The sequence below is a fragment of the Takifugu flavidus genome, chromosome 4 (assembly GCF_003711565.1).
Source record: "Takifugu flavidus isolate HTHZ2018 chromosome 4, ASM371156v2, whole genome shotgun sequence".
NCBI lineage: Eukaryota > Metazoa > Chordata > Actinopteri > Tetraodontiformes > Tetraodontidae > Takifugu > Takifugu flavidus.
Window position 1 is genome coordinate 13285513 of NC_079523.1, and position 15256 is coordinate 13300768.

General features: G+C 38.9%; 1 protein-coding gene across 5 annotated transcripts; it reads left to right on the forward strand.

The window, feature by feature from the left end:
• The first annotated feature begins 7390 nt into the window (after positions 1-7390).
• Positions 7391-14591, forward strand: LOC130524930 (SAM pointed domain-containing Ets transcription factor). Of its 5 annotated transcripts, none has more exons than XM_057031509.1 (6): positions 7391-7617; positions 11619-12062; positions 12672-12869; positions 13136-13186; positions 13289-13423; positions 13754-14591. In XM_057031509.1, the coding sequence occupies exons 2-6, from the start codon at positions 11621-11623 to the stop codon at positions 13930-13932; spliced, it is 1005 nt and encodes a 334-aa protein (XP_056887489.1). In that variant the 5' UTR covers positions 7391-7617; positions 11619-11620; the 3' UTR covers positions 13933-14591. The 5 variants fall into 5 exon arrangements, with proteins under 5 accessions (XP_056887489.1, XP_056887492.1, XP_056887491.1 ...); XM_057031512.1 differs by having other exon boundaries at positions 13316-13423; XM_057031511.1 differs by having other exon boundaries at positions 13139-13186.
• Positions 14592-15256: the final 665 nt, after the last annotated feature.

Genomic DNA, 15256 nt, shown 5'->3' on the forward strand with positions numbered 1-15256 from the left:
TAACTCCTTGTCTTCTGACATCTCCCATCTTAACAAACTTCTCATATTTTGACAAACATGATACATCTGGATGCTGGGTCCGGTTGTAAACAGCTTCAGCACTTTTGTAACACATTCACACATTCCTCTTTCCTGTCAGCATTCCTCAAACACTTAAAATCTACACATCACAGCATCTAAACCAGGGGTGGGGAACCCTTTTCATATCGAGGGCCATTTCAATTTTTATAAAGTCCTCCGAGGGCCATACTATTATGAACACATACCTAGGGATGCAAAAAAAAAAAAAAAAAAGTCTATAACCACTGTGTTACTAAGTCTCATGATTGCTGCATTTGAGTTTGAATTATTTATTTAGCACACATGCATATAAAATCACCAAAAAAATAGAATAAAATGACAAGTAAAATATGTTTTCATGATCATACAAAACAATAAAAAGAGGTGCAGAGTTGAGGCAAGAGACCCGTAAGGGCCTGTTCGAGGCCTCTACTCACAAAAACTGCAATACAACAAGATAATCAAGAAAATAAATGAAGAAAGATAGACAATAATAATAACAACAACAACTAGAAAGCACTCGGAGAGCGCAGACCTCCGCCAAGCGCAACAATTCCTGGCATATTGTGATTTCCACCATAAATATTAGCCCCACATATACTTTGACTACATATTTAGATTCCTTGACCATAAAAACATACCGTTAGCCACTGGAATCATAACAATATATGTCTTAGTTCAGTAGTTATTCACGAAAACAAATTCACGCTTTGAAACAATTTTACTTTGTCCGGCGCGAGCGCCTCAGCGGCGGCTACGAGGCACGTTCACGAACTCTCCTTCGGCGTGAGGTTTCAGCTTCGTGGCTATTAATTCACTCACCACAAAACTTGCACGCGTAATATTCGGTACATGGTCGTGTGAAAGCTGCTTGTTGAGCCTCCAAACTCCGGCGAAGAGCGTTAATTTTATCCAAACTCATCTGTCCTTTCAACTCATAGAGTTTAGCGTGTTTCGCTAGGCATTATTCGTCCGTGTCAATCAGTCCAGCCCACTACGTACATCACATGCTGTGTTCACTGACCCTGACCTTGACTCGGACATAACATAACCGTCTGTTTTATCTCAGAAAACGGTAAAATATTTCCTCTTGTTACGAAAGAAATTTCACGATACGAAAGGCAAAAATACGCTACCGCTGCTACTCGCAGCTCGCGGAGTTTAGCGAACGGTCCCACTGTATAAGTGCACATATAAAATCTAAAAATCTTATTGCGTTGCGGGCCGGTAGAAATGGTCTCGTAGGCCGTATACGGCCCGGAGGCCGGAGGTTCCCCACCCCTGATCTAAACGATAATAGTAATAACAACAATTCTTCTCACACTCACCACCATGTGAGCCAGCAGACAAAGGGGAGACACCTCAACCGAAACTAGGTCAACGACCCTATCAACGACCCTGCCAACGACTCTCAGGTGACCACTCAGATCATTAACATGCCAATGGTCCACAGGGGCTATATTTTCAAGCTCGGTCCCCAGTGAGTTCAGAACTGAAGAAGCCTTCTGGATAGAAGCCGAAACATTTTCACAGAGAAGAAACACAGTCTGGTTGACAGAGAAAACTGCCTTGGATAAGGAAGGAGAAGATTTGACTGGGAGTTTTGCAAACAAATCCACTCTCTTGGTTCACCTTTGGAGGATGGACAAGCATTCTATTTAAAATTCTGACTCTATTTTCATTGTGTTATTGTTCTTTTGTTTATTTTTTGGATGTCTTTTACCTTGCTTATGTAGTTTGATAACTAGTTAGAATTCTAGAGCTGTAACAAATGTGATGCTGGCGGATGATTACACGGCTTTGATAAGAGAAGGAAAGGATGACTACTTTGTAACTGATTATGATGCTGAAACTGATGTGTGAAGAATGATATTGTTGATATTCATTCTGTTGTGATTATTGCTATGAAAATCTTGAAGAAATGTAGCACCACTCTGTGGTTTCAAATGATAAACAGGAGGGAAATGTTGGAAAAATGTACAGTAGTTATCCTATGAAACAGTTAGGCTAAGATTGTGAAGAGCGGAGACTCATTTATCTCCTCTCCCTCTCCCTCTCCCTCTCCCTCTTCCTCTCCTCTCCTCTCCTCGCCTCTCCTCTCCTCTCCTCTCCTCTCCTCTCCTCTCCTCTGGAGAGGAGAGGAGGGTCCCCCTACATGAGCCTGGTCCTGCTCAAGGTTTCTTCCTGTTAAAGGGGAGTTTTTCCTTGCCACTGTTGCTTGTCTGGGGTTAGGCCCTGGGATTCTGGAAAGCGCCTTGAAACAATTTTGATAGTAAAAGACGCTATATAAATAAAGATTGATTTGATTAGATTAGATCAGCTATGCAGACAGACATAGAAAATAAAATCTTCATGGTCATTGTTATGGCCCACTCGTGAAGTCCACAACAAATGAGGAAGACACGCTGTTTAACATTTATTTTCTAAACCAAAAAGAAAACACGAGTATGGCAGTTGAGAATGAAAATCAGTGGTGTGGGCATGTGCCTGGATGAAGTGAGTAAAGGGGTGAGGTATGTTGTAGGTGCAAAAGCCAATAATTCACCAAGAGGCAAAGCAGCTGGGCACGTGAGATGGAGTTGCAGAGGTAGAAGAAAAAGCCCCAGAATGCTGGATCAGGTGGAGCTATATAACCTGCAGATCACTGGCCAGGTGCTCCAATTAGGTTAGCCCTACCCTGCTGGAAACATGTGAACCACAGACAGTGGTTGTCCTTCAGATGTTATCTGATTATCCACTGTTTTCCACTGAATAAAAGAAGGAGGCAGGTCGGGATTTGGCGTGAGCTGTTACAGTTTGACTGTGAACAATCTACCTTCTCCCCCTTGCAAGTAAAATCTACACTGGCTCAGGATGTGTTTTCTGTCTGATCCAGGCTATATCTGACACCTTCATAGAATGTAAGCATATACCAGCTGTTATTTTTCATGAAGGTTCCACTATATGGGATCACTTACTGTAGAAGTATTCTTGTTTTCCATGTAAACTTGTGAAATAACTGAATAGAAATTATAGCAAATTATCAGGACAAGATGTTTTTCAAACTTGGACTTAAAAAAACCACACACACTTTTGCAGCCTTTTTAGCTGTTAATATTTTAAAGTAATCCAAAGAGATTTCACTCCATCCTTCCTGGTGAATCTCCCACAAAGTGGATTGGAAAAGGTTTTCTAAAAATCAATTGGCCTTATAAAACAATTGACTTGGTTTAGCAGCTTTACCAGGAGAATGATGTCTAGGACTGACAGTTGTTGACAATAGGCCTTTTAAATTTTAAAATCATCTGCTAAATTTTATTCACTTGAGAAATTGGTAATGCAACTTGAATGTTGCAGGTAGCTGCTGTATCACATCTGACCATGTTTGTGCACACTGGTGCATTCAGTTGAGTTCTGAATGGGGCTTGTGTGACAGGGTGATTGAAGGCAAATATTGACTTTTGGCTTAGCTTGGCTTCTCCAAAGCTGCTCTCATATCTGTGATCTGTCAATTTACTTGAGTCAATAGCTGTGTTTACTAAATGATGAATACCTTCTCATCATTTCTCTGATACACATTAAACGTGATGCTCCATGACCAGAACTATAACAGCAATAACAATAAAAAATAATAATAGTAGATTGATCATTTTATTATAGGAATCCAGATACAAATGCAGGTTTGAATTTGAATACATCATAATGGAGCATGTTTGTATTATTTAAGATCTTCTCCTAAATTATTATCATATCTTGGCTGTCACCGCCCTATTAGAGCCAGGCTCAGACATTCCACAATGAAAAAGTGCAGCAGACTCTTGCAGTTAGTTGGAGACAGGAAACAGATGCATGATTTCATTCACCATCTGGCTTTTAGAGTTCGTACTATGTTGGAGCACTGACGTGATTAGATTAGAGATTTTATTTGTACGGGTGAGGGAGACATGAAGGAACTGTAAAAAGTACATTTGACAAATTCTGCAGAGATTCTCTTTCATGGAATTCAAAACAACAGGCAGAATAAAGTGCAGTGTTATCAACAATTTATCCTCCTTTGATAATATTGTTAACAAGTGCAACATCCTTAGTTAATATTCTAATGTATGTGGAAATAAGTTACTGTTATTCTCTCTTCTGCTGAAGTAAAAAGCATCTATGACAGATGTGCTGTTGAGCTGATACCAGAGGCATTGGGTGGACCCTCAAGGTGAACACAGTTCTTCAACCGCTCAGTGTTTGCCGATATCTATTTAATTTTCAATTTATTCAATCCACAATTTGCTGGAATGAAGCCTTTGTATCATGTTTGTATTGTGTTTCACACTATTTGTTCTCCTGCTCTGTTGCATAAGTCAGGGAGGCACGCACCTGTGATACAATGTTATAAATTATATTTACAGAACTAGAATAATACAATCTGTATTTGTTCTGTCACCATTTCCTGCTCCTTTCTGCAACCATCCCAGCTGTGCCTGGAAAGCCTATTTTTTGTCTCTTTTTTGTTTGTTTGGTGTTCTTGCTTGTCATGTCACATATAAGGATAAGTTAGTGGAATTAGCATCTCAAGACTGAAGATTTAAGATTCACAGTTATGAAATAAAAAGACATTGTCATATTTTTTCTTTTTTGTCATTGAGCAAATGCTCATTGCTGATGATATAATCAGATTTTACTCCATTTCTCAGGGGCAACAACTTTGCCCTGAAGTCTTAACTGCCTGGCTTTTGTTCCCACACTGATGATTCAGCTCATGAAATGGCATCAAACTGACGATTTATCAGCTTCACTAATCTGCCCCCATTATCTGGTTCTATTCCAACTTTGCAACTGTTCGCATTATCACAAGGGGAAAACCATGTTTTTACCATGCCTGCATCAGCGAGCAGGTCGCATTCTGAAATTATATTGGAGCATCAGAATGTTAAGGTAACCTGATCACAAACTGTCATAACAAATGGAATAGTAAAGATTTGTTCACTGCTAATTTTCAAAGGGAACGTATTTAAATGGGGATCAGTTTTCCAATGTATAACTGACTATTTAGTTCAGCTGTTTCAATTAATAGAGTTGTAGATGCACCATAACTGCAGATAATTCTGATTCAGTGAAAAACTCGTTTCCAAATGGACCACAACCCAATTATACCTGCAGAACAGTTAGAAAAGCCATCATAACACAGTGGCTGACAGTGTGATATTCACTCTCCCAGTAAATCTTAACCCTATAAAGCCTGACACATCAAAAAATAGCCAGAAAATTCTAATTTTTTGGAAATTAGATGTTTATTGAACCTTTTAACAAAATCCCAATTTTTTTTTATTTTGTTTATGACATTTTTTTTGTATCAAATATGATACATTAGGCGATTTCGGCAACTTTTAGCTCACGACTATGTTAACTTTAGACACAAAAACAAAGTTTGCCCATAACATTTTGACAATATAGAACATGAACAACAACATTTTTCTCTTTGGTTTTTTTGCATAGCACTTTTTAGCACAAGAGGCACACTGCAGCCTCTTTTACGGGGTGGTGTTGGAGTTGTTTCTGGAGAGGACAGTGGTCTGCCACACTTGATTTTGGTTTAGAAAAAAGAGACGTCTCAGAATCTCGCGTATCAAATATGATACAAATGGCTTTAAAGGGTTAAAGGATATGGATGTTTATTGACTTTGCTAAGACAAACTCAGGTGGGTCAAGGACACCTGTTGACGGTCAGGACACCTGCATAACAATTCCTTGTTTCAAGACATCAGTGCACCAAGCAAGGCTTTGTGCGCGATATCCAGTCCGTTGCTTCCTTTCGCTCATTGTCTTTCAACCATGAAACTGTTTTTCTTGTGTCACAGAAAAAGTCAAAAGCGAGTTGAAGAAACTGCCATGCAAATTTCAGTGACAGGTTAAGCTGAAAGCAAATGCCTTTTTTTCCCCTCCGGTAAAGTACTCTAAGGATTTCACTTGCACAGATTATTAGGGTGCAATTTGTGTTTTCAATGATGCAATTTAACTGTGGCACTACGTGATTAGATTGCAAAAAAAATGAAACATCAAAGGTGACATTTTATTCTCGTGAAAAAAGGGTGTCGTCAACTGAAGTTTGATTTGGTGTGTGTTTAAACACAGAAGTCAGAAGTCTTGACGCAGTTTGTGCATGCCCTTTCTGGAACTGACAAATTAGTATTCTGTTCACCCAGGCTATTGATGTTTTACTCCTGGAGAAGAGACAAAATTACTTAGAAAGACCAATGAAATTTAGAACTAACCAGTAGTTAGCACCGTACATTCACAGTAGAATTAGAAATGGCTTCACTGCTGTTCTCCCAGTTGCTATGACAAAGCCAGACGTTTCAAACTTACAATGGACCGTTTTACCAACACATTAAGTTTCACAAGGGCAACAGTGATGAAAGTTTGTTCATCTGTGCAAACATCAATATTAAAAAAATGTGTTGATAAAATCTTTGCGTGCCAATTTCTCTGTCTCTCTGTCTATCTGTTTCTCTGTCTATCTGTTTCTCTGTCTGCCTGCCTGACTGCCTATCTATCTATCTATCTATCTATCTATCTATCTATCTATCTATCTATCTATCTATCTATCTATCTATCTATCTATCTATCTATCTATCTATCCACACATGTGTATAGTATAGTATAGTATAGTATAGTATAGTATAGTATAGTATAGTATAGTATAGTAAGCAAGGGAAGTTTTATATTTGAAATGTAATAAGTTCAGTTTATTGTATACATCACAGTTTTACATTATTCCTATTTTCAATGATGTCCCAAAAATAAATTGACATCTGATATCCAGTCAAGTTTCTGCCTCTGCTTGGGTAAGTCATAATTAATCTTTGTGATGCAGATCTGACACAAATAAAATATAATCATCTGGTTTTGTTTGATGATTTTCTTAACAAATGAAACATGATTGTTTTCTTTGTTTCTTGTGTTGCGGCAAAAGTTAGACTATTTGAACATCTGCATCTGATATCTAATATTACCTGGCATCCATTTACTAACCACATGCACGTTTATTTTGATTTATGTTTGGGCTTCCACTTGTAGATGTCATTTTCAATTAACATAAGTACAAATTAATAATTCCTCATCATTTTTTTCATTATTATTTCAAAATCATCATTAAAAAATATAGTATAGTTCATTATCATCGGAGGAATGTCAATTGTAAAATAAAAGTAGGCAGCTTATATACAGTCTTTAGCCTCTGGAAGGTTGCACACACACACACACACACACACACACACACACAGGGATGTGTGCATAAGTAAACAGGGCAGCCCTATAAATATAAATTGCAGTCAATGGTGCTGGAATTCCATTGCTCATTCCCTTTCCCTCATCTCTGCTCTGTACACACCCCCAGCAGGTGCTATCACTTGGGGTTTAGTTTACAGTTGTGCTTTAGGCTGTGACTTTCAGGTTAATTGCACTAGAGGACTGACCCTTAAACTCTGAAGCACGCAGCAAGTTTGGGACAGAGTGAATTGGTCTTCTTCCTTCCTTCCTACCTGGCTGCCTGGCTGCCAGTTTGCCTGCCTGCACCTCTGCCCTCAGGTAACACCTCCATGAATTAGCTTACCTTTCTTCAACTTGAATAGACATGGCATCAAGTCAGATCTCCGCTTGTTCCCTGTGTGATGTGTATCTTTAAAAAAATAAACTAAAGAACTGTTTTTTTTTTTGGGGGGGGGGGGGGGGGGGGTTCTTGGTGGGGGTCAGGGGGGATTGGTTTGAGGCAGTTGGAGAGTGATGTTTCGTTGGCCGATTTTCTCAAAATCCATGTTGTAGACATGAAGATATACAACTTGCACATTAACATAATTTATCATCCCATCTTGAGCAGAAAATTTATCATTTTAGGCCTATTTATTATAACTTTATAGTTAATCTGTTTGTGATCTTTCAGATACAGATTAAAACAAAATGACTGCTACTTAAAATGTTTATTTGGGGTTTATTTTACTTCATCGCAGTTATATATAGTATAATCTTACAAATAATTATACAATAAAGGTATATCAGACAATTAAATGATTGATAATTATTCAGCATAATCTCAAGCTTTACTCAACATTGTAATAACTGAGCTCTCTGTAGTTTTGTCATTCCAGGCTGCTTTTGTGATTTTAATAAAGTAGGTTTCATACAGAAGAATAAAAAGAAAAAAGGGTCCAGAAAAAAGGTTTGGAAGGATTTCATATTACATTGCCTAAATTGGCATCCACTGAATGTGGATTATCTTCCTGACTCAGCATAAAGCAAAAATCATATAAGGGGTAACCAAAGCAAACCAACTCCACTATCTTTTGATTTTTTTGTGCATTAGTATTTGAAATTCCTTTTCAATTCACCTATTCATGCTTCAATATATTTATTGAGAGCATCCATGGAGTTTATATGTAAGTTTTAAGGTGACACCATTTCTGAAGATCATCTACAGTTTTTGTGCAGCAACACATCTTTAATTATATTTTCTGACCACTGTGAGATTTGCATAATATCAGAGACTAACAGTAATAACAGTTTATACAACTAATACAACTGATGTTGTGACAGCTGCCATCAACAGTTAAAGAACAATAGAAAAGACAGAATACATAAAAGATGCAATAATTTGTTTGGCCAAAGCTTATAATGTGAACAATGCACAACTGTGAATATGAGAGGGGATCTATGGCAGCAATTACCAGATCCTAATAACTTCCTGCTATCCTCAGTCTCCCCCCACCCAGCATTGGTAATATTGAGGGAACAACATGTAGATGAGGTCTTTTTTACTTTTCTCTGGAACAATGACATCCATAGCTTGACCAATTTTCCCATGAGAGACAATAACAAGGAAAGAGTCTCTCTTTTATGTGCACAGAGCAAACACTCCTTTAACACTGCACTCTAACACACACACACACACACACACAAACACACACAACCTTTAAAAAAATAAGAAAAAACTACAACAGCAAGATCTTATTCAATAATATTAGTTTTAAGAACAAAATAAAAACATGGTTTAGAGTAACTGTGGCGAACAATCTGTTTCCCAGGGTGGACGTCTGTACAGAGGGAGTCCAAAACCTGACTTTGCTGAGTAAATGGCTCTAATACTCCTGAAATGAATATCAGCATCTTGACCAAACTCATTTAGAGATCAGTCAGGGTCTTAATCCCTCTCTGCAGGGGTATGTGTTTGTGTCTTTTTCTTGTGCCCCTTCTTCCTTTTGGAATAAGGTAATATGGCTAAATTTGCTTTGCTAATGGGCTTAACGCAAGCTGTTACAGAGCAGAGTTAACACACAGCAGCTGCGCAGGCTGGATGCCAATGCCTTTTAATCTGACTCCTGAGTCTTGACGGGGTGGGAGGGAGATGTGGGTTAGAGTTTACCAGAATTTGCGAGATAAAAGGAATGCTGGTGGTGGTTTTCTAGTGGGGGAGCTGAAGACTAAAGAGACTTTGATGGAAAGCTCTCTCATAATAGAAAGATAAGTTAAGTTTGGAGAGAAATTATTTTGGTTATTAATTTTGTTACATTTTGGATTAAGCTAATTTGAAACTAAAAATAGCCATAGTAAAATAAAAACTACAACATAGCTTCTCTCAAATATATATTTATTATTTGCACCACTTATTTGTCTTATTTTTCTCTCTACCTATTTTAAAGCCATATCCTTTATGAATGAATTTATAGGGAATCGAGCTGCCTCACACAAATAGTAAATCATTCCAATCACAGTAGTGTAGATACGTATGACACAGGTTGCTCTGATTGCAACAAAATAATTTGCTATCAAAGTGGTTCAGTTAAGCTCTCAATGCTCTCAATATTTTGTCGATATTTCACTGTCAAACTTTGCAAAATGTGCATCCAAGTCATCAATCTGTACTTTTCTTTGGCACACTTTATTATGAGTACTAGGCAGGCTAGCATGGTATTTCATTGAGTTGAGGTGGGCACAATTACAGTCTGTTGACTGGTCAGCAAACAATTGAAACTGCTCTGCAATGACATAATAAAAAGCATCAAAATGCAAACTGTGTGGAAACTGCATAGATTAATTTTTGTTAATTGTACTGGGGTCTTCTTAAGTAAGTGTGTTAGGGGTGCTGTGCTGTGCAGGGATAATGGCACTATTTACAGTTCTTGAAGTTGCATTCTTTAACTACCAGCCTGCACAGCCTGTATTGGAAATGCAAGCTAAAGTATATATTTCTTTTCAAAATGCACACAGGCTATGTTGTGGTTAGCCACCTAACACATAGCCTGCCACATACACATAGGTACTTCTGGGGTCCTCTCTTGTGCTACTTTTGAATGATTTTTGCTCCAGGATACTGAGCTGTGCCATCTTACACATTTTATATGACTTTCTTTGCGACTTGACAAATATTGCCTCTCACTGAACATGTGCTCTGTAGGAGCACACTTCCTTTACAGTGGCATCAGTCCTAGCCACTGATAACACAGTGTGTGCACCAGTGGTGTGCCTCCCCATATACCAGCTGTGGCAGCAGCCATGTATGAGTGCCATATGTGAGTTCTCACTAGGATTACGACACTTGCGCTACACCTGACGTCCATAAATGACGGTCATTTCCTCAAGATAAAGCTGCACACTTGTGTCTTTTTAAGTAAACACCTTGGTTCCTTTCAAACACTCAGTTCACCACATTATCTGACTTGATTAAAAAAACTCCAGCTGACAGTGGAGACAGAGAACTCCGGAGACTCTGAAAGGCGAGGCAGGCGGCAGAGGTCTCAATACCAGTCACCTACCCCCAAAGACTTCAGTCATTCTGGGCCACTGACCCACAAATAAGAGACTCAGTCAAATCCATTTTGCCCCACACCTATCAGCGCTGGGTGGGTTTTTACCCTTGAGGGTCATTTCACAAGCATTTCCATTAGCCATGGGGTTTTTAAAGAGACCCTTGAACAGAAGTCATCACAATTCTGCTGGTGGAACTCTTCACAATAGTCCTTCTGAAATAGCTACAGCTTCTTTAATGGAGTTTCTGACTCAACTAACCCTTTTACTGGATTAAAACTGAGAGAAAAGGTAGTGTACTTGATTCTTTATTACTGCAGTTTAAAACTCATGATTTTGTACTCCTAAGTGTCTATGAGCACGGTGCTGCTCATTGATTGGATGTATTTGGTGTGTACTTTTATTCTACAGCATTGATTTCTTTGTATTTATTCATTAGATTATTTTTCCTTGCATTTGCCTAATGTTTTCTTGTTATAGATTACAGCCAATCCAGTATATTCCAATATTGCATTATGACTTGCAGCACAAATTGTGCTGTTTGTGTTTTAGACCTAGCATTTGGTTTATTCATTTAGTTATTTTTCAACATTTTCACTGGCTGAAGGCCTTAAAGATTATATCTGAAATTTTTTATGACTGCCTACATTTGTTGCCAAGGTAATTCAAAACATAATGTAGCAATGTCAATCACCTAAAATGTAATCAGATTTTTCATATGATTGAATTTCACTTTTTAAAAAATCAATGTACACTGTGGGACTAATTTTCTCAACGTGCCCTTGTCTCAGTCATGTCAAATCCAGTTGGCAGTTTATCACAAAGCATGGTATATGAACCCCGGCTTGGGATGACCGATGAATCCCTCACCGTCATGGAGCGAAGCAGGACTTCTGGAGAACCCTGGGATCCAGAGGAGAGCAAACCCAACATGGAAACTTTAGAACGTGGGGTGCCTGGGCTTTACCTCTCGTGCTTTGACATGCTGCTCACTGAAGATACCACCTGGCTCGTGAAAGTCTCAGATTCCTCTCAAACACTGACTCTCCCCATGGCACGCATGGCACCCCAGGACGAACCAGAACAGTGCCCTGTCATCGACAGCCAGGAGCAGGGCCTCTCTCCTGGGTTGGAAGGCCAGGAGGAGCGCTCCCTGGAGCAGGTGCAGAGCTTGGTGGTAGGAGAAGTGCTGAAGGACATTGAAACGGCCTGCAAATTGTTGAATATCACCCCAGGTAGGCCAGAATCTACCTCTCTATTCATTTAAAGCACAGAAATTCTTTTCATGTCATAAAATGTTGCTGGTTGTAAGTGATGAGATACCGTGGGATATTTGACCTTCCAGTGGTTGTTTCCAATGTCATCTCATCATTTTGTGGCTAGTCCAGAAAACAAGAAAAATCATATAAATCATATCTTTAATGAAACACAGGCTGTTTGCCTGCTCCAGGATCTGTATAATCCTGACATTTAAATGAGGACTCCTGGATTGTTACAGTGATCGCTCTGTCTTGCTATCAAACGTGTACACAGTCTTAAGGGCGAGGTCTCCTCCTTGCAAAGCAAACAGAGTAAGCATTAGCCACTGTGAGCCTTTTGGCTATCATAAACCTAAGCAATCCTCAGTCATCTGTACTGCTGATCAGAGTTATGGTGGCATAAAAGCACGATTACCTTGTGCTGACAATATACATTTAATCTAAATTCAAGAGGCAGAACATAATTTATTCTGTGAAAACATGAAATAAACGGACAACTGAACCAACTGGACTGTAGGTCACTTCAACAAGTAATGAATCAGCTCACTGTAAGGAAACTTTCTCTATTATTGTTTTATTTTGTAGATCCTATCGAGTGGAACACGGGGAATGTACAGAAGTGGCTGCTGTGGACTGAACATCTGTACCGGCTGCCCCACGCAGGGAAGGCCTTCCAAGATTTAACAGGAAAAGATCTATGTGCCATGAGTGAAGAGGAATTTCACCAGCGTTCACCACAGTGTGGAGACACACTACATGCACATCTGGATATATGGAAGTCAGGTGTGTTTGAAAATTTATTGAAACTTTGATTATTATGTGTGCTTAGAAACAGTGTCAATGAACAAAGCTGCTCAATTAGAATGAATTTGAATTCATCTTTATTTATATAGCACTGGTTAAAGACAGACAGACAGACAGACAGACAGACAGACAGACAGACAGACAGGCAGGCAGGCAGGCAGGCAGGCAGGCAGGCAGGCGGACAGATCTGTGTTTGAGCAGTACCAATTCATTCATTTAAAATAATCTCTACACATTATTATTAGCAGCTGCCTGGATGAAAGAGAGATGTTCAACTGGAGATGAAAAAACACACGGTACGTTTGGAAGACATCTTCCATTTGGTAGAAAATCTTATCATTCTCAAAGCATGGTGAATGCACACTATGGTTCAAATTAATTTAATATATTTGGCATAGCTGATGAGGAGCTTTGGTCTGAGGCAGATTCTTCCTGTTCTGGTCAGCCCATTCATCTGTGGCAGTTCCTCAGAGAACTTTTACAGAAACCCCACAACTATGGACGCTGTATTCGCTGGCTTAACAAAGACAAAGGTATCCCATCTCCTCATATTTACATTTTTAAAATAGATGTAAAAAATAGAAATACTGATGTTATTCTTGGTATAAATATAGATTCAAATATGGGATTAATTTAAACTGTGTAATACAAATTCCTTTGTTTTGTTTTTTAGTTTACTTGTAAGAATATGTCTAAAATCTAAAAAGTTTAAGAAGAAAATACCTCATAAAGGAAATATTGCATTGTGCAGCATAACATATAAAATACCGTGTGTAAGATAACCTCCTTGGCCAAGGTAAATAGCAACTATAAGAACTTATGTTTCCTTGTTCTGAATATCCACTGTTTTCTTTTTCCATCAGGTATTTTTAAAATTGAAGACTCGGCTCATGTTGCAAGACTATGGGGGCTGCGAAAGAATCGACCTGCCATGAACTATGACAAGTTGAGCCGGTCCATACGCCAATACTATAAGAAGGGGATCATCCGCAAGCCTGACGTGTCCCAGAGACTGGTCTACCAATTTGTGCACCCAGTGTGAGGCAGGGCAGTATTGGGAGGTGTGCTGTGAGGTTATAAACCTCATCCAGCAAAGCAAACTAGCTGTCATGCACTAAGAACACCTAAGCCTTACGTGAAAATGCGTCATGAGACACATGCACTGACCAACCCCATTGGTACACATTTCTGTTTTCAGTGAAGGGAAAGTTGTGTGAAATTATTTGTGCATGAGAGAAGGCGACAACCCAGTGTTACTGTTGGGGCTTTGTTTTCCTACTGCAGAATAAAACAACCATCCACCGTAAAGATAAATGCACTGTATTTTCATTTGCATGATCTGCCTCTTCTTTTTCCATTATATGTGATTTTTCAAATATTCCTTGGTGATCTGTTCACATTCAGATGGATATTTCAGAGAAAACATTTCATGAAGCATTTCGATCATCTTATCGTTCCACTTTATGCTCATTTGCTTGCACAAGGATTTTCTGTCGCAGTCATACATGTGGTTAACACTGTTTTTGTTCTTCTTTGGGTTTGGCCCTGGCCGTTATATACACATAATCATACGAGATGGTTGTTTTTTTTAACTGCACTACGAATATAAAGAGACTGGTAGTTTGCTGTATCTAGTCCAACTGTATCAACAACGACAGTTAAATGTAATTTTTTTAAATAAAGTGTATATTGGCAAAATTACAGCCAAGGAGCTGCATTGTGGAAACTGAAGTACTGCCTCTTATTATGTACCCCAAGTGCATCCCCTATTGTTTAAACAGCTTAAGAGGCAGGAACAAAATCATTAGATACCCTGGTTTTTATAAACAATAGTTTGCAATAGTTTATAGATAATAGTTTGCCTGCTATTATTCTGTTTTCATAATTCCCAGCTGGTTTTGAGACAACGCCGAGTGTAGCGCGTGTCAGACGGGGGAAGATGCAGGAACAAAGGATTTAAGATGTCAAACTGGGGGTGCAATTATGCTGTATGGTTTTTGCAATAATCCTGATGGAACTGCAGATTAAAAACAGCAGTGAAGCGGTAACAAGTTTGAGAACACGAGAAAGTGCTGACTGGTAAAGCAAACAACCGTAAGGACTGTGCAGTATGTTTGATCAGCCTCACCTCATGCTTCCCTTTAGCAGCAGTTTGTATTTCAGACCCTCTCTATGGCCGTAATCCAGTTGGAATCAATTTCAGGTTTTTTTCTGTTTTCACATTTTCATCTGTTTTCAGCTGGTCCCTTGTCAGATTTCAGACAACCAGTCCACTGTATTTTGCAGGCATGTTTGACTATTTAAATGTTTTTCCAGACCTCTTTAGTGAGGTCACAGGTTCACCTAAATGTTCTCTAACCAACGAT

Coding starts and splice junctions, on each gene's coding strand:
- LOC130524930 (XM_057031509.1), top strand. CDS start 11,621: ATGTCAAATCCAGTTGGCAGTTTATCACAAAGCATGGTATATGAACCC. Junction 13,187..13,288: donor TGGAGATGAAAAAACACACG/GTACGTTTGGAA, acceptor TATTTGGCATAG/CTGATGAGGAGCTTTGGTCT. Junction 13,424..13,753: donor CTGGCTTAACAAAGACAAAG/GTATCCCATCTC, acceptor TTTTTCCATCAG/GTATTTTTAAAATTGAAGAC.